This window comes from Zingiber officinale, chromosome 5A, assembly GCF_018446385.1.
Source record: "Zingiber officinale cultivar Zhangliang chromosome 5A, Zo_v1.1, whole genome shotgun sequence".
Classification (NCBI taxonomy): domain Eukaryota; kingdom Viridiplantae; phylum Streptophyta; class Magnoliopsida; order Zingiberales; family Zingiberaceae; genus Zingiber; species Zingiber officinale.
This window is the reverse complement of record NC_055994.1, coordinates 146985444-147009775: the sequence shown is the minus strand read 5'-3', so window position 1 is coordinate 147009775 and position 24332 is coordinate 146985444. Positions and strand designations below refer to the sequence as shown.

At 36.4% G+C, this 24332-nt stretch overlaps 1 protein-coding gene across 4 annotated transcripts; it reads right to left on the bottom strand.

The window, feature by feature from the left end:
• Positions 1–220: 220 nt before the first annotated feature.
• LOC121982303 (myosin-17-like) lies at positions 221–23577 on the bottom strand. Of its 4 annotated transcripts, XM_042535302.1 has the most exons (39): positions 23206–23577; positions 18540–18668; positions 17390–17533; positions 17143–17288; positions 12777–12933; positions 12603–12661; positions 12269–12428; positions 12044–12193; positions 11812–11948; positions 11554–11700; positions 11365–11466; positions 11203–11260; positions 11028–11129; positions 7065–7102; positions 6706–6832; positions 6451–6621; positions 5820–5951; positions 5634–5743; positions 5448–5508; positions 5175–5352; positions 4753–4958; positions 4454–4573; positions 4275–4373; positions 3930–4151; positions 3489–3628; positions 3151–3268; positions 3008–3058; positions 2809–2889; positions 2491–2661; positions 2197–2346; positions 1890–2096; positions 1687–1827; positions 1542–1612; positions 1346–1445; positions 1227–1283; positions 1069–1125; positions 899–979; positions 691–773; positions 221–601 (listed from the first exon to the last, which is right to left on the bottom strand). In XM_042535302.1, the coding sequence occupies exons 1-39, from the start codon at positions 23206–23208 to the stop codon at positions 478–480; spliced, it is 4590 nt and encodes a 1529-aa protein (XP_042391236.1). In that variant the 5' UTR covers positions 23209–23577; the 3' UTR covers positions 221–477. The 4 variants fall into 4 exon arrangements, with proteins under 4 accessions (XP_042391236.1, XP_042391239.1, XP_042391240.1 ...); XM_042535305.1 differs by lacking the exons at positions 18540–18668; positions 23206–23577 and having other exon boundaries at positions 12777–12940; positions 17390–17531; XM_042535306.1 differs by lacking the exons at positions 18540–18668; positions 23206–23577 and having other exon boundaries at positions 12777–12940; positions 17143–17244; positions 17390–17521.
• Between the last annotated feature and the right edge of the window lie 755 nt (positions 23578–24332).

The window sequence follows — 24332 nt, the reverse complement described above, 5'->3', positions numbered from 1 at the left end:
GTATTTTGATAGGCTGTATCTCAATATAAACCTTGTATACAAGACTTCAGATCAATGAATAGTGACAAATTTTGCCATTCAAATCTTTTTAAACCAAAATAGGAAAATAATTTGATCTATAAAATTTTCAAATAAGAAAAACTCATTACATTGAAATTGGGATAGAAAGTTTATCAAAAAGGAAAAGAATAGAAAAACAGCAACAAGAACACAAGCCACCTTTAAATATTTTACAAAGTTGATTCAATAATGATCTATATTTTACAACTTATCTAAATAGAAAACAAAGTAACAAACCCGTGATGTATTCCCAATAAATCAAACAAACCATAGACAAAAAAATGCAATTAAAACAAATCAATAAATCAAACCCAAATACTAAAATTATGGACTACCAACTGCCTTTTGGTTCTTTCGTGGCCAATTTGACAGAAATAGAATGACGCCATATTTACAAGGAATAGTTGACAAAATGAACTACTCCTTTCTTTGTAGCAGAAACGCAAAGCCCGAGTTCTGGCGAACCAGAGGTGGCGGATCAACATCTGCAATCTCTATCTCAGACATCGACTTTGAAATATCATCGACCGAGAAAGGTATACTGCATTGAGAAATTTTACAAGATAAACACTAGTCGAAATTTTATTTAAATGGGTTTTCCATTCATTTAGTTAAGAAAAGAACAAGAACCTGGAATCATCGTCCAACAAGAATGAACTGCTAGCAGCAGTATTTGAATCCTCTGTCATCATGATTCGCATACTTGAAATGACCTAAAAAAGAAGCGAACGGATGTCGCAACCAAATATCAGGTTCTAGTCTAGATCACAGGAGGCTAGACTTCCTAAATTAGAAAACCATACTTCGAAAGCTTAATTCCTAAATTGTCAAAACTTACATCTGATGATACGCTGTGCGTTCCATATTTGTCATCCCAGTACATTGTACTTATTCTATACAACTGTTGTATGCTGAGAACCTGGAAACAGAATCAAACAATAAATCAAAATGTGAATACTAATGAGCGCTGTTTTTGACATCATAACAGGTCAAGGTAGAGGGCCAAACTGGGCATAGATCATTGGTTATCTCCGCCAAGGTCTTCTTTGGCTTTTGATGTATAACCTAGATTATTAGGTGCACGGTATTAGATCTCGAAAAAAAAAGAAAATTTCATAAAAAGGCAAACTTTTGATAGCTCGTAGATGATGTGTTTAAAATATTACCAAGAAACCAACTGCCTGTCTAATGTGCTTCAACTCATCCCATGCAGAACCAGCATACTGCAAGTAACTGATTTTAGTTCAGGGTCATTGGAAAGTAAAATGAGAACAAAGGAACTCACCTCTTCAGTCGCATCATAGCACCAGTGCTCCAACTCCGTCAAACCTGCTTTGAGATATTCCCCATTGCTAAACGAACAGCATTCTCGCCTCAGTAGAAGACTGAGAGGAAGACTAGCAAATTAGACATTTTCATTGGAAGAACATAATTTAATACAACAATGGAAACTGATGTCCACAAGTGTATTTTATAAGTACCTATTAAAAAGTTGAACATTTACAAATGAAAAAATTTGTGTGAACACCTTGCGAACTAGGAAAGGAGGAACCTGAAATTTGGACAAGTGATTATGAGCTGAAGTTTGCTGACCATATAGAGAGAGATGCATATCACCAAACTTACAAAGTTGGCTTTCATTATTTTCAAGTAGTTAGTCAAACTTTTCACAATGCTGCGCCAATGAGCAATCAATGCCTGCTGGGCCATCGCATTTGCTTGGGATCGCGAGCCTTTCAATAAGCTTGCACGGGAAGTTCTTGGTGCCTTCATGATAGCAATGTCAATGAAGATCCCAGAAAATGTATTTGAAAATTAATTTCTAGTACCTGGATACACAAAGCAAGCAATGGAGATATTTCTTTCTTTAGATTGTCTCTTATCATTCCATAAATCTTTTCGAGGAAAGCAGTAAGCTGCTGCTTGAAAAGCAAAGCAGGATATTTTGCTTCAACTTGTCGCAAATCATTCAATCCACCCATGATGCGACTATTGAAAGAAAAGAGACCCGCACTTTGAGGAGAAGCTCTAATACCCTTAAATAGAGAAGCAGCACGGAATTAAATAAGTAAACTAGGGTAGAACTACATAACAAACAATTATTCTGTTAATTGGACATCAAAGATTTGGTTTTACTTGAGACATTCTCCCGAACAAAGCTGATGTTCTACGCCTCTGTGGAGTCAAACTAGATGCTCCAGTGGCCTTTAATGTTCGTTGAAGGAGCAACAACAAAGTAGAGGAATTGGACAACCAATATGATAATACGTCAGTATTGTCTTGGGCCTACATAGATGAAGATTGAAAATTAGTATGTTTGTAAATAATAGACTACAAATAAAAAAGTCAAGTTCCATCACACACAATATTGTAATATCATCCTAGATTGAATGACAATTTAAATGAAATATATCCCCAGCAAAAAAAAACCTCAATAGCTGAGCCTATTGATTGAATTATGCGGTCAAAGATGCTGGTTCTTTCAACTTCAAACGATCTCCAGTGGAGCAGACATCTGTATATGAGACAAGCAGCAATCGGCCTGCCACCTGAGAAGCCCAAGTCTTTAGAGATGCATTCGACGAGCAAGTCCTGATTTTCCTGGTTAACGGAATTTGGGAAAAGGAGTGCAACATCACTGATCATAAAAGAGGCCATAAAATGCATAGATATAGATACATGCTACAGTCAATTATCAAAAAAATTTTAGATGTAGTTGAACTATGAAGAAACTGATTAAATGCATACCTGCTGCTTCTCATTAAGTGACTTTTGTGGTGTATCGTCATTTGGAAGTTCCCTAGAGTTAGGCGTAGCAGGGTTTGATTCCTACATATTTCAATGTGTGAAACTCCATCCAAGGTCGTTTACTTGTATCTTTTGGGTAATGATCAGATATAAATTGAAGTATGTTAAATGCTCATTAGAAATAAATTCTCATGATTACCACAGATGTTTTTGATTCACCATTCATAACATTTCCATTTTCGGTATTCCTCTGCAACAAAAGCGGGCAACATAATATATCTTGCAAGAGCATTTAGTTTCTTGCTCACACAAAACACGAATGCAATGAAATGTAACAAGCACCTGAATGATGGTTGTTCTTGGGCGTGTAGTTAATGCTCTGGAAGTTGGCGAAATGGCAACAGCCTGTTGACGAAGTACATGGGTCTCTGACTCCAGGTTTGTTAGTTTTTCTTCAAGCCTGTACGTTGGGAGAAATTAGCAGCCCTTAGGCCCCTAACCTTGTGCTATTATTTTAAAAAAGAAAAACAGGAGGGTGTGAAATTGAGACAAATGTTTGAGTTTTCCTAAGAATTTTATTATGTTTTCCATTAACTTAAACTAATGTGCATTAACGTAATTGGCTATGATTATATCTGTATACTAGGGGCATGCAACAGAAATATAATCATGAAACCAACCTTTGAACATTATCCTGAAGCTGATCGGCTCGCATCTCGGCATCTTCCACTCTCTTGGCTAATCCATTATTTTGTTCCTGAGCCTCAGCCAAGGCTATATTAGCTGTTTCTGTCGCCTGATTTGCTGTCAACAGTGACACCTGACAAAGGAAAAAAGAAAAAGTTATTGAATATGTCAATAAAACCAAAAATATTTTGATACTGGTTAGATAGTTTGGCGAATCTTTTGCACTAGTATCAACATGCAATGAAGTAATGTGACAAACATCTAACCACAAGACAGGAACTTTCTCAATGTAAGCTTAGATACTTGTGAAATTTCAGAAGAAACCTAACATTGAGAAAGTTATCTCATCAGCAAATGGTTTGGATCCACAATATTCCATTAACCTTCACAATGATAATTATCTAAAAATAGTTATAGTCGGCTTTCTTTTCTACCTTCAGATTTTCAATTTCAGCAGTGAGTGAATTAATCTTTTCTGTATCTTGAACTATGATCGGAGTTTCCTTTATTACTGGAGGAGCTTCTTCAATTGCCTTGCGTGCAGCCTCACGTTCCTTGATAACCATGGCCTTAGCTTCATCAACCTGAAGATGTGCCTCATGCAACGAGTCTTGTAATTTAGCAATTTCATGTGCTTTCGCTTCTTCTAGATCAGTCTGCATATTTGAATAAAAAAGGTTAGATAGATCAATTACAGTCCTCAAAGCGAGAACATTGAATAAAACACTATAAAGATCAGTATTATATGCCTCTACAGAATTCTAACATAGAACTATTACTCTTAGTCGTCTTTCAAGCTGCAAACGCCATGTCAGTTCTTCCACACGCTTTTCCAATTTGTCTTTAGCTTCCTTCAGGGCTCCTGTTTCCCTGGCAGCCTGCGCTCATTACAATTATAAATCAAGTTAGTAACAAGGTTCAGTTTCTAAGAAAAGTACAGAGACAGATAAGAGGATACCATTCTTAGCTTCCTCAGCTCTTTCCTTGCAAGTCTTTGTCTCCAAGCACATTGATAAGAAAGTGTTGCCTTCTGCAATCTCATGTAATGAGAATAATCTCTGTGACATCGCCACTGAGCCTGCAATCACAGGACAATTTCATCTAAATCTCAGTAAATAAACAAGAAGTGATTATTTACAGAACTAACCATTAACAAATGTATATATATGCGCTAACTATAAACGAAACCTTGCACTAAAAGAATCTCCCAGCAGAACAATATAAAATCATGAAACAACTAAATACAGAATGCATTACCTGAATGTGAATCGAGGCTTTAGTTTGCTTCTTGAATCTAAAGTCATTGCGAGCAGTCATTGCCCTTAATCCTATCTGCAAAGCAATTGCTGATGACCGAAGTAACAAAAATGATTTTCTTGCAAAGTAGCGACGGAGATTCTTCTGGATTTTCACTGCCGCCGCTTCACGTCTCATGTGCTCATAAAGCTTACAAGCCAATCTTCCTATATTTAACAAAATTGAGACCACAGTTGAAGATTCTAGACAAATATAAAAGTGATTACTAAATATCCCAGCAATTTGATAAGGAGGTTCTAAATAAATGTCCAATCATGCATTAGAAGACCACATGCATATCTCAGTAGTAGAGTAACTTGTTCATTTTGAATGTTAGTCAACATGGATGGCCACCTATAACTCTTAGTCTAAAAGAATCATACCTCTCCATCGAGACTGAAGATGAATGGTCGTTTTCCGCAGCATAAGAAATTCTTTACGAGCAATATATGTGCGGATTTGTCTTTGGATTGTCCTGGCTGCTCTTCCAAGTACTTCTGCTCTTCTAGCGTCCAATTCAGCCATCTGGCCAGCTCTCAGAAACACTTTGCTCTTGCCTAGCTGCCCATGGAAAATGCCACAATACATAAATATATATACTCTACTCATCCTATTGTTCACAAACATAAAAAATAATTTACTATTTATGATTCTACCTGATAACCCTTCAATCCCATTTTGTCTAAAATTTTTTGGCATGCAATCTTGTCATCAGAACTGCCAGAATCAGAAAAGACAGAGAGGATGTATTAAATTATCTATCACAACTATACGCCACTTAATGTGTGTGAGAACTTTTCTCTAGTTGATTAACTTAATATTGCAAATGATAAGGTACTTACTTTCCTTCCAGAACTTCTGGGGCAAGAAGACCAAACCGAAGGAGAAATTCGTAAAATGTTCTTCGAGTTGGATATCCAGCACAGCTGATCCTAATTGCTTCAAGAACACCCTACATGAAGCAAATCTTTGAAGAATTACATGAAGCTCAAAAGATATCAAGAGAGATGAGTACATTGTAAACCCACCCCACAGCGCAACTGTTGGATGACATTGGAATTTTCAAAAATAGCAGGTTTGAGAACATTATTTGGCTTCACACATCTGATGTAGAATGGTTCAGTTGAGCTCAAGGTTTCCATCAGCGATTGAAGTTGTAGCTGCGTCAAAAAGAAGGAATTTGGTTAGTTTCAAATAACTAATTATATATCATAAAGATTTATAAAACACATCTTCCTTTGCAAATAATGAAGCCCAAAACATCAATATTGAACTTTTAAGTCGTGTCTTATACCATATAGATGCTTTCTTGTGATAAAGGAAAACATAAGGTTGATAGTACTATTCTCTTGTTGAAGCAAATGTTGCTCAACTAACTCATTGGTGTAGCTTTAATCTAAAAAACTAACAAGAACTGTAATTCCAATAATCATGAACAAAAGGTTAAATCACCAACATCGGCTAATGCTACATGCTATTCAAATAATTAACATCCTAAAATAACATTCTAAGCCTAAATTCATTTTTAATCTGAAATGACATTAGACAAGTACATCATGAGCGCAAGTATTAATTGCAAAGAAGCACAAGGAGTAAGATGCTTGTATACTTGTATACTAAGCTAAAATCAACATCATATATGGAGAAAAAAGACATTACTTTAAAGCGAGATCCGATGGAAGAAAACTTTGAAGATTTAGATGACTCTTCGGGAAGTGGCGGGAATAAACCAGAAACAAATGGGCACTTAGAAGCATTCAGTAAATCCTGGTGCTCTGCTACTACATAATCTTTGTTTTTGTCCAAGAAGTAGTCAGCTTGATACGTTACCTAGATAACAACAATTTGTAAATTTGGATTAAGAGAAGATCAACACATATTTGTGCTTAAACATATAATGAAAAATATACTAACTTCTCCAGCATAGTGGGAAATGGTAAAGTTTGTGCGGGAAAGTTTAGGTTTTATAAACCGCTTATTGTTTTTGAATGTCTGATACAGCTTTTGGGCAAATGTCTCATGAGTTGACCTGGGAAACATACTGAACCCAAGAAGAGTGTGATTAGTCACAAATTCATCTGTAATTACTTATTAGCATATGGTGTTGTTTCAAGTAGGAAAAAAAGAAATGGGTAAAAGAGCACAAGGAAACATACTGAACCCAAGAAGAGTGAGATTAGTCACAAGTTCATTTCAATACTTAAGAGCACAAGCTGTTGTTTCAAGTAGGAAAAGGAGAAGTAAAAGAGCACAAGGAAAGAATCAACACATACCAAGCTTCATCAAGGAGTGCAATAATTCCTCCAGGTTTCTGAAACAACATATAAACTTGTTATCACTTACAACACAAGATGGCATTTACCAGCAATTTTAGAGCTTAATTTGCATGAAACTCTATGTAAAATAAATATATGGAACATATGTTGAAAATTTAAGATAACACCACATGTCAAGGTTTGGGCCCTCGGCCAAAATGAAACAATTTCATTACCCTCAATAATTCATATAGTCCAAGAAGATGAACTTAAATGAGTTTTACTCCTTTAATCTTCTTCCACTTACTTCCAAAGTTAAACTATAGCAATAATTACTCAATTTAATTAAAATTTTATTGTACCATATTTATCTAGTTGACATCTTTCAACATGTGCTTAAACATTCAAAGACAATTTCAAATGATCTTTACTCATTTAACACTCTTCAGCTTAGATTTGATTAGTTCTAAAAAAAATTGAATGAAAAATGGGATTTATTCATTTTCACTTCAATGCATTTCAATGTTGGTGTAATCGTGTCTTAAGTGATAAGCCTCGAACATACATTTTTCGTTGTTTGGGCGAGGCACTTAAGTTAGGATTTGCATATGGATTAAATATGTGTGTTAAGTTGTGCAAAAATTTAACAAGATGCACATGCAGCTTGCAGAACTTGTGACTCAATGAGGTCGAGTGTGGATGATGACTTGGCGTGGCCAAAGTGGCTTGGAAGTATGATGGAGTTCAGAAAAGGATGCATGAGGTATCCGAGGGTCCGTAAAACAAAAAATATTTAGTGATAGCGGAGTAACTTGTGGAGCTTGACTTGGCATGACCAAGTTGATTGCGTTGGTGGCTGATGATGTGCTGGAGAATGGAGAAGGAAGAAATGAGACCTTCAAGGGACCATAGTACAAGAAGCATCAAGGTGCAACATTAACTGTATTTGAAAGAAGGTAAACTCCATAGTTAGAAATGAAAGATGACATATGGAGTGAGCCATGGGCTCGGTGCATCTGATCTGAAGGACATGAGACCTGACAAGAGATAACTTTGATGGCGAAGTAGCTATAGAAGATAAACTCTTGAGTTAGTAGTGAAAGTCAAGCAACCTCTATTTTGGGTTAAGGGTAGTGTTTGACTTAGGGGAAGACTTGATAATCTTAGGATGGTGGAGGCTTTAGTCAACTAGAAGGTGTCACAAGTATTGGTTAGCTGAGTTGACTAGGTAGTAGATTTAGGTTTGGTAGCTTGCAAGTAGAATATTTCTGCTTGGAGCCGATTCAATATGACAGTCAACTGAATGTTAGTCGATTGGTGTGTGAGTCCAGTGACTCATACCTTGACAAAGTTACAGAGAAGATCTTGATTAGGTAGTTCAATGGCGCAAGGAATCCAGGTAGTCAATTAAAATTGACATCAATCAACTCAAGTAGTCGTTGCTAAGGAGGATAATCAATTGTTGCAGAACTAAGTTAACTAAACAATCTATTGGCAGACTGGAGGCTGGAAGCTAGAGGCTGGAGTGACTGATCAACGATAGAATAAAATAGAGAAAACTCGAAGACTGCATAAGGAAGTCCAAGGGGAGCCTTTGAGGGTTGACATAAATTAAGCAACATTCAGATATCCTTAAGCTTCCTTGTTGCATTTCTTAACTTAGTTTATTAGTTGTCATACTTGTCTTTTTGTATGTTCTTATTGTAATAGACTTAATAAGAGATTTTTTCACAAGAGTGACTCACTGAAGAGTCAAGCTGTGGTGTGTAGGAGCGAGAGTTCTGAATCACATCATATGGTTTGTTAGCATTGTCTTGCATTTGTTTTTGTTTCCAGTGTATGATCTTGACTTTGTTAAGGCATTGGCTAGAGTAAGTGCTATTATTTGCAGGTCAAGTGCTATTCACCCCCCTTCCCCTAGCCATTGAATCACTTTTTCTCATAGTCCTAACAATTGAGATAGAATAGAATATTTTTACACTTATAATCTCTTTCGACTTAATTTGTGTACTTTTGAAAATAACATTATAGCAAACAAGTCACAAAAACATAATAAATATTAGAGATATCATTAGTTGAATTTATTTAAGTTTATCCAGACACGCCAATATAAGATTTTGATAATTTGGCGGAATGACAAATTTTAGTCATATTAAGCAACACAACATGAGATTAAAAAGCATGTATATGTCTATTAAGATTTAAAAAATAGGCAGAATATTACATAGTTGAATTTGATACATCTATCTATTATAATGTAGTGCATTGCTTGCACACTTACTCTATATATATTGTTTTAGTAAAACTAATAACAATATCAGATGACCGTTGTTGCATAACTGCTACACACAAACTAGACGGCCTGCTTCTCTTTAAGGAATTGGATGGAATTATAAATACTTAAGAGGAGAGTCATACCCCAATATATTGATCCTACAACTTCATCAATCAACTAGGAGAGCAATGTCTTGAATCTATTCATTTGATTTTCCCTAAGATTCTAAGTAGCATCACAATGACAATATAGAAATTGTTGTTGGGTTAGACCTGTTATATTATATGTAGCTAAATGTTGGGCTATGACTCAAGAACATGAGCCAAAAATGAGAGTTGTAAAGATGAGAATGTTAAGGCGGACGTGCAAACATACAATGATGGACAGAATAAGAAATAACAATATTAAAGAGAAAATCAAGGTTGCACATACTGAGGGAAAACTCCGAGATCCATAATACTTCAGTTAGGCAATGTGAAAGTATGACAAATATGTATATCAAATGAGAAAAAGGAAGACCAAAAAAGACTTGGTTAACAAAGCTAAAATTTATTTAAATATAAATAATGATATAATAGGGGATAGAGCCTAATGGCGTAGAAGCATCCATATAACCAACCCCACCTAGTGGGATAAGACTTGGATGTTGTTGTTGTCGTTATTGGTGGTAATAGAAACTGCACTAGATGGATAAATTATTGCATTAGTGTAAATAATGAATAAATTTTGGCGGCATGGTATCAAAATTGGATTCCATGTTGATTGGTGTATGCCCATCTGTGAGTAGAGAAATTCATCAGGTTACTACTATCCCGTGGCTTTTATATATACCGTAGAGAATTCTTCCAGCAGAATATTGGGAATCTCTTAATATCATACTCTGGCATATTCTTGATGGTATAAATATATATTTGTGAGGCAGCTCTCAGAAGTTCTTGGAAGAAAAAAAGAAGCCATTTGAATGCCAGTAATTCAATAAACATTTTGATATTCAAGAAAAAAAACAAGTGCATCAGCACGTGAGAGAATAATAAATGCAATAATAGTTGCCATACTTGCTTGAGAAAATACACGCACTGTAAAAAGCATGAAAAAAAAATCCTTCAAAGAGAATAAATGAGTAAGCTAATTTACATAAAAACACTGCTATGGAGTTCTTCACCATGTCAATTATTCTCCCAACTCCTCACAGTTTATTGGGTTAACAATAGCACAATAGTTTAATGGATTCATTCATTGAACAATTTATTAGGTTAACAATAACAAAAAAAAAATGGAACAGAACACACTGCTGAAAATTAATAGAATCTTCTGGTACAAGTCAGTATTGGACATTAATGACTGCTACACCACCCAGATTCAGTATCATAATACCATTCTGATACTGAACCCTGGAGTTCCATTGTACTGGAAAAATATTGTGTGCTAGGCCGTACCAACTATACAGACCAATATTGGTCCTTCTTTCTTTAGAAACCAAAGGTGACCTCATGCATACTGAGGATATACTGACCAATATATCCTCAGTATGCAGACCACTAAAATTGGGTGGTCCATCTACTATTCCCTGACAGACCCTGAGTGAACCAGTAAAAATCCAACCGTATCATGCTCCACATTTTTTCAAACCATGACAAATGTCTAGTGGGTGTTTTCTTAATGCATAATATAATATCTCCAGAGAAATGAAAAAGTATAACAGGTACCTTCTCAATCAAATCCAGAACATCCTGATTATCGACGAATTCTATGTAGCTCCAGTTAATCTCCTCCTTGGTGTACTCCTCTTGCTCCATCTTGAAGACATGCTGTACATCAAATCCTGTGTTAAACTTGAACTACTGAAATCTTCCAAATTAAAATTCAAAAATTTGGCTAAACCTGGTTAAAATGCTGTTGGAGCTTTTCATTTGTATAATTGATACAAAGCTGCTCAAAACTTTTTTCACATACAATACATGATTAGACTTAGAAAGTATGGAGTTTAACAATCAATAATTCTTGCAGAAAATGTTCCAGTGTGTTACTGGAGTCATGGATTACCTATTTGATTTGAAACTTTCAAAACCATATATATCAAGAACTCCAATTAGGGATTTTGAATTTGGGTCCTGACCAATTGACACATTAATTTTGTCCACAAGCCTGTATATAATACAATAAACCCAAATTATTAGTTGAACTTATAAGCTCAAAACCAGTATTTCCACAATAGAACATTAGCATCTATACCAATCAAACAGACGGGAATACACAGTCTTTGCAAAACCATCCCTGCTGACAATTGCAGAAGCAGGATCAAGTGTTCTTGTGATAACCTCTTCAGGGGTTACCATGACACGTTTTATAAATGCATCTTCCAAACCCTTGGCATCACACCTGTCATAAGCAGTATTAATGTCATCTTGGTGATCAAAGAACTCCAGTAGCATAAATTAGGAACCTGCTCTCTTTTTTTCTGAAGCAATAAAAAAATCAACTTAGGCATACATCAGAAGCTCAGCTGCTGTGTTAAGATGGAATCTTGACTTCTCATCCTTGATAACAGATGAATCTATCTCTGGCCCTTTAGCAAAATCAATGTTACCAATATGAAGTATAGCAGCTACGACCCTGAATATTGACTCCTGAAATTAAACATTATAATCAAACAACACAGTTCAGGACCCAACATTTGAATTTTAGTATATTGAAACTAGTAAGGTTGGTTTCAGTTGCATACCTGTTCTTGCTCATTCATTCCAACTATATCCATGGCCCTTCTAGTAGCTAGATATTCTTGAGCTTCATCAACCCCATCTAACTTAAAGCATTTGGATTGGTTCAAGTAATGAAATGATTGTGGATTCCCAAGCTTATATTTTGCAACATCCTGTCACAACTCATAAGCATTATAGTTTGTCCACTGTATTCTGGAAATAAGTTACAATGTAGGTTGTGTACATACTTCTTGTGGCGCAGCACAGAGAAGGTAAAAGCAATGGTAATTTCTCTCAGGATCATTAATTTGACAAACACGTGATCTTTCAAGCAAGTATGTTCTAACAGCAGCACCAGATATCCTTCCACTTTTGTCAAATTGAATCTCAACAAACTTGCCAAATCGACTAAGACAAAGATCAGGAAAGAAATTAGATGGCTGAACACAACATAATAAAAAACATCTTTCACAAGTAACAAGAATACACTAACAATTTTGAACAGAAACATCAAATTCATTCACACTGTTAATGCCTAAAATGGATGGAAAATGCTAAAGGGCAGGAATAAGTTAAAGTTACCTTGAGTTATTGTTTCGAACAGTTTTAGCATTTCCAAAAGCTTCAAGAACTGGATTGGACTGAAGAAAAACATGAGGTATTAATCCAAATTACATATATTAACATTCTTTGTAACAATTATAAGGACTAAATATTATTAAATAGTATCAACCGAACATGTTTATCACATGATACCTCTAAAACTTGCTGCTCAACAGTTCGTCCTTCTATACCAGATCGTCCGCCTAAGTATGCAAGATATCTCATAAGCATCTTGGTTGTTTCAGTTTTACCAGCACCACTTTCTCCACTGACCAAGATAGAGTTGTTTTTCCCTTCATTAACCATGGCCCTGTTTCCTTATCCGAGAACAAAACCATTTAAAATTCAGGTATGTCATTATTATATGTTGTGAATATAAAAATTAGGCGATTGAAATGAAGAGGAGATTTTACTATCTTGTGTGATAAGTGTGTACCCCTTAGTCTCTGCACACACATATAGATTTATATATAAATTTTAGTATCTTGTGTGACCAGTGTGTGCCCCTTAATCTAACACATGTGAAAGGTTAATACAGAAAAAATAAAAATATATTAAAATGGATTGGCAGTGTTACTGAAAAGATAAAATCAAAAAGATACTACTGTTGGAACCCCAAGGTTGTTTTGGTGTGATCAACAAGTGAAGTTAGGTCATGTGTTGTTTTGACCTTATGTCTAAGTGTGCAGGAGCTTAGGAGCACAGGTACTCGAGCGGAAGACGCAGCTAGCGAGAAGGACGGCACGCAGTGCGTCCGAGGGACAAGGTGCTGTGGAAGAGTACCCCGGTGGACGAGAAGGAAGCGTGCGGTGGTTCCGAGGGACGAAAGCTGGAGCGGAAGATTGCTCGGGAAGCAAGAGACGCAGCTAGCGAGAAGGTCAGCACAGGGTGCGACCGAGGGACGAAGACTGCGGATGAGTACGCTGGTGGACGAGAAGGAAACACACGGCGATTCCGAGGGACGAGAAGTCGGAGCGGAAGGCTGCTTGAGAAGACCGGAAGTTGGGTTCGGATGAGCCCTTTTCCGGATGACAGAGATCACCCAAGCGAGAGGATCCGGAGTTGAAGACCCGGACCGAGGTGAACCGAACCAGAGCAGTGGTCCCGGATGAAAAAGTCAACACAGGTTTACTTTACTGGTCCGGGGCGCCCGAAACAGTCCGGGGCGCCCGGACCAGCCTAGGGCGCTCGGAACCCCTCCGGGCGCCCGGACCAGCATGTTTGACCAGAACGCGTCTAATGTGTTCTGAACGTTGGAGGATAAAGTTTTATCCCCCCAGGGCGCCCGGAACCCTTCGGGGCGCCCCGACCAAGGCTATAAATATAGCCTTGGTCCAGAAGCTTTTCAACGAACTCCAGTAATTCATTTCCAACGCTTGTGTGCTTTAGAGTTGTATTTAATCTTCTGTTTTCTTTTTGTGCTTCAACATTGTAAAAGGCTTCTCCTCCTGAAGGAGTATTCTAGTGTGCTTAACCTTCTTTGGATTAACAACCACATCTGTTGTAACTAAGTAAATCTTGTGCCTCGTCTTTTTAATGTTTTATTTATCTGCTTTGTTTATTTTACAAGTGTTAGCTTAAAGAGTTCGAGGAAAGGTTGTTCGTTTTTTATTTTGCAGGATATCCAACAACCCCCCTTCCAGCCGGCCGCAACGGTCCTACAAGTGGTATCAGAGCCGAGACACCTCAGAAGGATTAACCGCCGTCTGAAGCAACAAAACGATGGCTGGAGCTAGCGACTACCCACCAGCATTCGAGGGGGAGTTTGCCGTTTGGAAACAAAAAATGGAGGTATATCTAAACTCAGATATTGGTATTTTTCTAATAATGAAATCTGGTTATGAAGCACCAAAGACAACGAATGGAGAAGAACTCGACCTACGCCTCTGGAACAAGAAGCAACGTGACGAGTCAATGGCAAACGGACGGGCAGAATTTCACATTCTAACCGTAATACCAAATGAAGATATCAATAGAGTCGGAGAGTACAAAAGCGCAAAAGAACTTTGGAAAAAGTTCTTGAAGATTCATGAAGAATCAGAAGAAGCCGAATCCGAGACTAAAGAAATTGCCGAAACAGCAATCATAGCAGAAGACCCACCGAAAGATGAAGAAAGCTCAACCGAGACAAGCATCGAGAAAGGGAGAGAGTCTTTAGAAGAAAGCAATTCAACAGGGGGAGAATTAACAGCTGACAAGGTAAGTCAGGTATGGTCTCCACCTTCTAAACACTTAGTTAAATCAATCAAAATGTCGCCGAAAGAATTTTGTAAATTAAAAATTGAATCATCGAAAGAGCTTTTCGGATTAGAAAATCAACTGTCGAACTCTTCTTGCAAATTAGAAATATTATCGAAAGAGTTTCTCGAATTGCAAAAAGTTTTGACGAAAGATTCTTGCGAGTTACAAATTATTTTGTCGAATGAATCTTGCAAAGTAGAGAAATTGTCAAACGAATTTTTATCAAGTATTTTGTCAATACAATTTCTTGCATGTTTAATATTTGTTGCTTTAAAGCTGAAAGAAATAGCCTGTCGATTAAAGTATCTCGACAAACTATTAACAGAAATTAACATGATACAATTCTTCGCATGTTCAAATTTTCTTACTTCAAATTTGAGAAATTGTAATAAGTTAAAATGGAAATTTAAAACTTTCTGATAAAAGCGTAAAAAAAATTAAATTAAATTAAAAATAAATACATAGAATTTTTTTTAATTAATTATTTCTACATGTTCCAAAAAAAAAATTTTATGCATAAAGTTTTCTACTGAGAAAACTCTTAATTTTCATGACGAAAACTTAGAAATTTTCCAAAAGTTATTTTTAAACTTAGAAAGTTTCTCTGATATTTTGAGATTGCTTTTGTGAAAATTTTCTCAAAATTTTCCAAAAGTTCTTAATAACTTAGAAATTATTCTTAACTTAGAAATATTTTCCAGAAAATCAGTGAAATAGATTTGTAATAAATTTTCTAAGTGTCATCCCTTAGATTTTTCTTGCAACCCCAATTTTATATGTGATCAAAGGGGGAGAAGAAAAAGTATAAGTCTAGGGGGAGGTAGAAATTGAAAATTGGAATTTTTGAAATTTTATTTTTTCTATCATGTTGCATGTTATTGCAATTATTTCATTTTCATGTCTATTTTTGACCCTAGCTTAACTTGGGTTGATCGCATCAAAAAGGGGGAGATTGTTGGAACCCCAAGGTTGTTTTGGTGTGATCAACAAGTGAAGTTAGGTCCTGTGTTGTTTTAACCTTGTGTCTAAGTGTGCAAGAGCTTAGGAGCACATATACTCGAGCGGAAGACGCAGCTAACAAGAAGGACGGCACGCGGTGCGTCCAAGGGACGAGGTGCTGCGGAAGAGTACCCCAGTGGACGAGAAGGAAGCGTGCGGTGGTTCCGAGGGACGAAAGCTGGAGCGGAAGATTGCTCGGGGAGCAAGAGACGCAGCTAGCGAGAAGGTCGGCACGGGGTGCGACCGAGGGACAAAGACTGCGGATGAATACGCTGGTGGACGAGAAGGAAACACACGGCGATTCCGAGGGACGAGAAACCGGAGCAGAAGGCTGCTCAAGAAGACCGGAAGTTGGGTTCGGGTGTGCCCTTTTCCGGATGGCAGAGATCACCCAAGCGAGCGGATCCAGAGTTGAAGACCCGGACCGAGGTGAACCGAACCAAAGCAGTGGTCCCGGATGAAAAAGTCAACACAGGTTAACTTTAATGGTCCGGGGCGCCCGGAACAGTCCAGGGCGCCCGGACCAGCATGTTTGACCAGAACGCGTCTCATGCGTTCTGAACGTTGGGGGATAAAGTTTTATCCCCCCGGGCGCCCGGAACCCTTCGGGGCCCCGATCAAGGCTATAAATATAGCCTTGGTCCAGAAGCTTTTCAACGAATTCTAGTAATTCATTTCCAACGCTTGTGTGCTTTAGAGTTGTATTTAAGCTTCTGTTTTCTTTTTGTGTGCTTCAACGTTGTAAGAGGTTTCTCCGCCTGAAGGAGTATTCTAGTACGCTTAACCTTCCTTGAATTAACAACCACATCGGTTGTAACCAAGTAAATCTTGTGCCTCGTCTTTTTAATGTTTTATTTATCTGCTTTATTTATTTTACAAGTGTTAGCTTAAAGAGTTCGAGGAAGGGTTGTTCGTTTTTTATTTTGCAGGATATCCAACAATCCCCCTTCCAGTCGGCCGCAACGATCCTACAACTACTAGTATGGAGCAATCAAGTGTAGCTTCTTACATGGTACAATGAGAGAAAATATGTTAAAATGAGATGCAAGTGTTCAAAGCCAACTATTAAATTTGAGAGTCCAACTTGTTGAACCAATTGAGTTAAAGGTATGAAAGAGCAGAGAGGAAAGCAAATTTTAGCTAACATAATTAAAAGTGATTTAAGTGATGAGATCTCAATATTACTACTGAAGTTAGCTGATCCTAGATAGGAGACTAACATAGCTTGATGATGATGATGTTATGGTGATGATAATGATGTGAATATGAGTAAAATCACCTGTAGGCAACATCAGCAACGGCAAAGACATGAGGGCTTAGTTCCCCAAATGCAGCCCCTTTGTATTGCTCCATCATGTGGGTATCATAAAGATGAGGTAACCTTTGAAATGGGTTGACAGCGATCAGAATATTACCAGTGTATGTCTAGCCAAAAAATCAAAAACTATTTCAGTCACTTATTCTACATAGAAACCTTTTCAAGACTAAATAACCAATAAGAAAATGAAAAATATAAAAAGACTCACATATATTTCATTAAGTTCATAACGTGCAGCAAGGTTTTGCAACACTCCAGGCTCATGCAAGTATGACAATTTTGTCATATCATCCACACCACCAGGTAGCGCTTCTGTATCCTTGGGAAACACTTTTGATATGTTTGCCACAACCTACATTTGGAACAAGTAGCCCAAACTCAGTATTTTCAGTAGAAAATATCAGGTAACAAGACAACTAGATTAGATAAGATGCATAGCAAAGGCAACCAAACATAGAATTTACAAGATTATATAGCCAAGATTTTCCTTAAGCTGTGGGTATCTATTATATCTGTCTCAGGCCATCCAAGCATCCAAATATTCTTGAAAATTGTAAACTGATACTGGTAAAGAGTCTATTCTAGCATCTCTAATTTTTACTCAACCTAGTTGGCCTAATTGTGATTCAATATTATGTTGAATCTTAATCTTAAAATTGAATCAACTTAATATATATCATCTGTTTTCCTGTAAAACTCAAGACCGACCTATTCCAATCCATATTCATAGTCAACCCGAGTAACAAATTTTGCCTTTTGAGATCCAAGAAACTGTCAAGTAACCTTGGCCAACATAGAAACTCATAACCCATTGTTAATGATTTAAACCCCAAATTTGAATGGAGAGAAGGCAATGTTAAATTCAGCATTAAAGAAGACCAATAACCTCCTAAGAAATTATGTAAATGTATATAGTGGCCCTAGAAATAAAGTGACATGGAAAAAAAACATATAGAATGCGAAAATATACATCTTTACTTTGGATAAGAGAGGATCACAGACAAAAAATGAATAGAATAAATAAATAATACAGAAACAGAAAAATGAAAATGCATGCTGAAAAGTTGATTGTAGGGTATGACATAAGGGACAACAACAACAACACCAAGCCTTATCCCACTAGATGAGGTTGGCATGAAATAAGGTAGCACAACTGATAAAAAAAGAGAGAATATCACATAAATATGACATCCTATTCACTAGATAATAGAATTGCAAGAGGAAGTAACATGGATAATAAGCAGACATTCAGCAAGTACTCAAATCTAGTTGAAGTGCGCATCTCAATCGGCACAATAAATTTCTCAGAAGTTTGATATGATGATAAAATAAAAAAAGGTAGTACTTTGCATACTTACTGTTTTCCCATTGGTTGTATGCACATGGATCTCATTGCCATCAACCTTAAAAACCTCCCCATCAATCCAAGCAAGAACAGCATCTTCAACCCAGACATGAGAGCCCACAATAATGTTATCTAGACTTGCCTGGTAAGAGAATGGAGGAAAACGTACAAAAGTAAATCAATAATTGCACAAAGAATGGAAGCAGCCTGCAGCCTAATATCGAAACAGGCAGAATCAATAGTTCAAGTTTATATATATTTCAGACCATACCAAATTTTTCCGACTTTAATCTGTAGACCATTTTAGTCAATCAATACTTAAGATGGTCTAGGAATCACTTCAGAGCTAGTGACTGCTTATCCAGCAGGACTGTGTGCACATGTGCAGGATTTGCAGTTTTGAATCTCACAATAAGCAAATTATACATGCAGCATAAGGATTTTTCTTTATCCAGGAAATTATACATGCAGCATCACTAACAACTTTAGTAGCTTATACTAGAAGATGGCCCCTGGCAAAAGCCAATGTGACAAGAACTTAATGTATTAATTTTGGAGGAAACAAAACAATATCTTTGGAAATGAGTAGGAGCAAACTAGACCGCATAAGCATAAATTGACTGCAAAGAGAGCAAAGATGGACGTTGGAAAATATCCAAGTTAGCAGATATTGAATCCAGAATAGGGTGGCTAGGTGAAAAAAATAAAAGTGTTAAGTCAATAGCTAATTTGAATTAAAAACTTGGATGACTTACGAGAAAAAGGCAAAGGCAAAGCTACTGATGGAATCAGAGACTGCAGGAAGGGCAAAGTTGGAGATATAAAAGCAAAAGAAAGAAAATATATTTGTTTCCTATTCTATTCTAAGTTCTATTATCTTGCCATTTTACTTGGCATTACATATATCTTGTGCAGCATATATGATGATTGCTCCAGTTAAAGTAACATAGGAGCTTCAATTAACATGCTACAATGCCTAGGCCAAGTATGGCATGATTTTGCTTCAACCTGCCTTGGCTCCTCCTTTGCCCCACCTAGCATCACTCTGAATGGACCATCGTGTAAGGCACTACCCACAACAATTGAACCTCAAGGGGTCATGAAATTGGCCTGTGCATTGTCAGGCATGGGTCATGTTTAGGTCGGCATACTAAGGCATTTGATTTAATAATAAAAATTGAAAATTGAAAGACAAAAAAAAAAAAAATATTAAAGGACAATCTGGTGCACGAAGCTCTCGCCAATGCGGGGGCTTGGGAGGGGTCAAACTACATTGGGTCTACTATACACAGTCTTTGCATTGCAAGAGACTATTTTTACGACTCGAACTCATGATAACAAGGTCGCACAACAATAATTTTACCGTTACACTAAAGCTCCCTTTAAAAAAACTAATATTTTAAAAAATGGAGGCATTGGATCATCAAGTCAAAATTAATTAAAAAATATATGATTTATTAAAGGGAATTCACATGAGTTTTAAAAGGAAATAAATTACATGATTTATATAAGGGACGGGTTGGAGGGTGTTTGTAATAACATGTTATGGTTTAACTTGTTGAGTTATAAGGATAGATTATGTTATGGCCAAATTGAACATTTTAATATTATCCCTGATTTTAATATTTTCTTTGTTTTAGTAGTAGAGGTATAATTTTACTAGAGTTATTTTTACCCTTCTTCTCTTAATGCCCCACCTATGGCCCATGTCACATGGCCCAGCAAGGGCCCACCTACCATGGTATTATCCTTACTAATATGCTATGCCAAGGGTGGCATGACACAATTGACATGTCTACTAGGCAATAACCATATACAAAATAGTATCATATGATAGGAATTCATCATAAAATTACATGCAAAAATGCCAAATAGCATTGCTCCTGAATTCATTGTTTTCACATTTTAGAGACATTTACTTGAGACTAATTAACTAAGGCCAGTTAGTGTAAAATGGATTTTACGGTTAAAAGATACAGATATACAACAACAACCAAATCTTGTCCCACTAGATGGAGTTGCTATATGGATCCTTCTATATCATTCAGCTCTATCTCCTACTATATTATCATTTATATTTAAATAAATTTTATTTTGTTTTATGGTTGCTAACCAAGTCTTTGTTCTTCCTCTTCCTCATTTAATATGTGTATTTATCAAAGTGTCACATCGTCTAACCAAAGCATTTATTGATCGTCTAAGTACATATTCATATTATCTTAAATGTGTCTCCTGAAATTTCCCTCAATAGGTACAACTTTCTTTTTAATGTTCTCATTTCTTATCATGTCTATCCTTAAATGATCGCACGTCCACATCTTATCTTCTACTAGTGTGCTCAAATCATAGCCCAATATTTAGTTCCATATAACATAGCAGTACTAATTTTCGTTTTGTAAAACTTCTCTTTAAGTTTTAAAGGTATTTTATGAGCAATTATTTTACATAGCAGTAACAAAATGCTTTCTAATTTATCCAACAACAACAACTAAGCCTTATCCCACTAGGTGGGGTCGGTCTTTCTAAATTATCCAACTTTGATAAATGCATTTACCATCCTGATACAATAAACCAAATTGGATTTATTAATATCATCAAACCTACAAACTCCCTTGGATGCATTCATTCCACGATAGACAGCAAGACATTCTTGGTCATGTAACATACAATCAGAAGAAGATACGGCTTCATTCATAAATGATTTCATAATTAAACTTGGTGAACTTGACAATTTATGGGTTGCACTGTTGGGTCAACTTTAAACCTTCCTATACGTACTCCCATCCGCACAGATTTGACCACAAAAAATTGGGACTTGCATGCGAGGATATCTATGCACAGCTACGATATGGACATGGAAGCTTGGAGATTTAGAAATGGTGCAATCTTTAGCAGAAAGAAGTTTAGTGGATCTTATTCAAAAATGTCTATTTCTATGATCTATATAGGTTGGTTTAGACTAGCATGCCTGAGCTATGAAGTCATGGTAGCAATTTAATAACCTTATGGGATGGACAAAAGTGGGTTTGTCCTTTTTCCCACATTGCTGAAAACACAATCCAATCTGTGTAGGTGTTTCAGCAGTATTCTTTCGTTGCCCCTGCATGGTAGGTGACTTACTAGCATTTCGGCAAGGACCAGGAGCTTACTGGGTCAGTTACCAACGCCTATGGTTGGTAATAAGATGATTCAAGATGTCCAAAAAAAAGTGGACGGTGCAATATTAAATTGCAGATGATGCCACATTAAAGTTCATTGGTACTTGGGATTCCAAAAAAATTTTAAGAAATAGAAGAAAGAAAAACTAGCACTAATCTTGTTAATTAAAAGCCTCCAGGCCTCCATTATCATAACCAATATAAAGAGAATTTCACGTGTGTTTTTTCTAGAGATACAAGTTTCAATATTCTTTAAAAAAAAATCAAGTTGAGAATAATCATAAGACAAATAGAAAATTCTTACCAGCCCACCTTTCATTTTACAGTTAAGGCAATAAAGGAGCTAAAAAAAAATTATCAAAGGTGGATAATCAATCTCAGTGTTCACATATCTATTTGTCCCTAGACTCCCTGCATACATACATTTATAAATTATTCTCATTTTTTTGAGGATATTAAACAAACCAATAAGAAAACTAAAAAATCACATTTGAGGACAATAAAAAGGCCAAGTCTTTGAATCTCTCATCTTATAAAACCCTTCGGTGTTTTTTTTTCCCTTCATTTTTGTACAACAAAGGCAAATAGAAAAGACCAACGCGTTTTTAGTTCATGAGACCCCCATAGAGTTATTTTGTAAGCTTCAATTCACTAAGTAATTAATTGCATAGGATACAACAACAACAACAACAACCACGCATTATCCCACTAGGTGGGATCGGCTAATTGCATAGAATACATGGAGAACAAAAAAATAGCGCCCCAACATATGAATGATAGACATAGCTATTCTTTTTACACTATCACGAACCTTCTTGTTCTAAACAAAAAGTGAATGCTCCACATCAAAGTAGTCCAATCCATGCATTAGTAGAGTCTCTCATCTAAACTGACATTAAATAAGGCCTAGAATCCCGGAGGCCATGTATATTAGTCATGTTTCTTCCAAAACAAAAGCAAAATTGAATTTGAGGATCGTGAACATGATCCAGAAAGATTGACCAAGTCTCAGAATCTCCTATATGGCGAACCCACCCCCTCATATAGCTTTCTCCTATCGTGTTTCTCCAAATGAGTATTTACTAGAAAAGATCATGACTGTTTCAATCCACAACCCGTCCCTGACAGTTACAAATTGACTCCATTAGCGCAAAAAACTGAGAAGAGACAGCTCCCCACAATAGAAAATCGTAGATTTAGGCATTCTTAATGGATGTCTTAAACGACACTACTCTAGACCACGACCAAAAGATATACTACTTCTAATTTGATAAGAAAAAGAGTCCAATCCGCTTATAGGCAGATGAATCTCTGATAAACTCGATACGGGCAGATATTCTGATATCTCGGAGGCCCTAAATTTGCGGAAAAGGAGTACACAGGAAACTGCAGCCTAAAAGGTCTTGCATCCGCCGAACTCTCGTCCAAAATTAGGTAAAGAAAACGAAGACGTCGAAGAGAAGCAGGACAGTTACGATTGATGATCTAATAACGTAAGTAGAATCGAGGGTGGTTTACTACCATGGATCATCCGCCAGGGATCCGGCGATTCAGATCGGAATCTCCTCCTCCTCCTCTTCCTCCTCGTCGTTGAGGAGACGATCTGTGAGATCCCTCGCGATCGATGGCTGGGAAGAGGAGATTCGGCGATCACTTTCCCTTTCCCGCAGTCCCTCCTCTTCCAATTTCCTCTTCCTCGTGGCTTTCTCGCTCACTGTCGGTGTCTTCTTCGTCCTCGTCGGGAGAAACCGAGGTGTGCACACCACCAACAACAACTAAGCAAGTCGAAGCCGCAGCAGAGCCACAACAAAAAAAACAAGCTCCAGCGCAGTCAACTTGGACGACGGCAGGGAGACTGCCACCGCACGGTGAATAATTCTACGCCATTTTCGTATTCCCCACGAGAAAAAACATCCCACTCGATTATTTGTAAATTTTCTCATTTGCACCCTTAAAGTTCGTTATTATCAATATACTTACCAAATATCTTTTATGGGAAAAAAATTCTTTAAAAAACGTTTTTAATTATCAAAATCGAACCCCCTGCATTATTTCAGCTGTCGTGGAGTAAGACTAAAATAAAGAGAAGCTACATCATGATTGTTATGTGTATAAATAAATTATTTTTAAAATTTAATTATTAAAAATATTATTCATAAAATATTTTTATATAAAAATTATTTATCAACTTCATTAATATTATTTAAATTTAACTAGAATCATTCTAGAAAAAAATAAAATTATTGTAGAAATCATTAATTAGATAGTAACCAGTAAATACTGTTATAATTGTAACAACCAATTGCTATGACATTTGTTTAATGATGGCTGTCCTCAAAGCGTAGTGTATGAATGTATATGAGTATAATGGTCCGGATCCATCTTAAAAATTGATGATCTAAGATTTGAGTTTAACACTTGTATATTAAAAAAATATTATAAATATAGTATTTTTTTAGTAAGTTAAACTAATTTATTTTACCATGATGTTGTAGTTACTTGTTAAAATAAAAGAACTTTTAGAAAGAAAAATACATTGAGTGTTACTTTAACATTTTGAAAAACAAAGGGTATTATTTTGATGATTTGATATTTAAAGGTGCTTTGTGATTTTTTTTATTTATCTATCTTTTAGTTTTTTCCCCTAA

What these genes read in the sequence shown, in the direction of transcription:
- LOC121982303 (XM_042535302.1), bottom strand. An exon ending in CTGAAATTGAAAATCTGAAG is followed by an intron (nt 3,629 to 3,929) that starts GTAGAAAAGAAA and finishes TTCCTTTGTCAG; the next exon opens with GTGTCACTGTTGACAGCAAA. An exon ending in CAAGAACAACCATCATTCAG is followed by an intron (nt 3,059 to 3,150) that starts GTGCTTGTTACA and finishes CTTTTGTTGCAG; the next exon opens with AGGAATACCGAAAATGGAAA.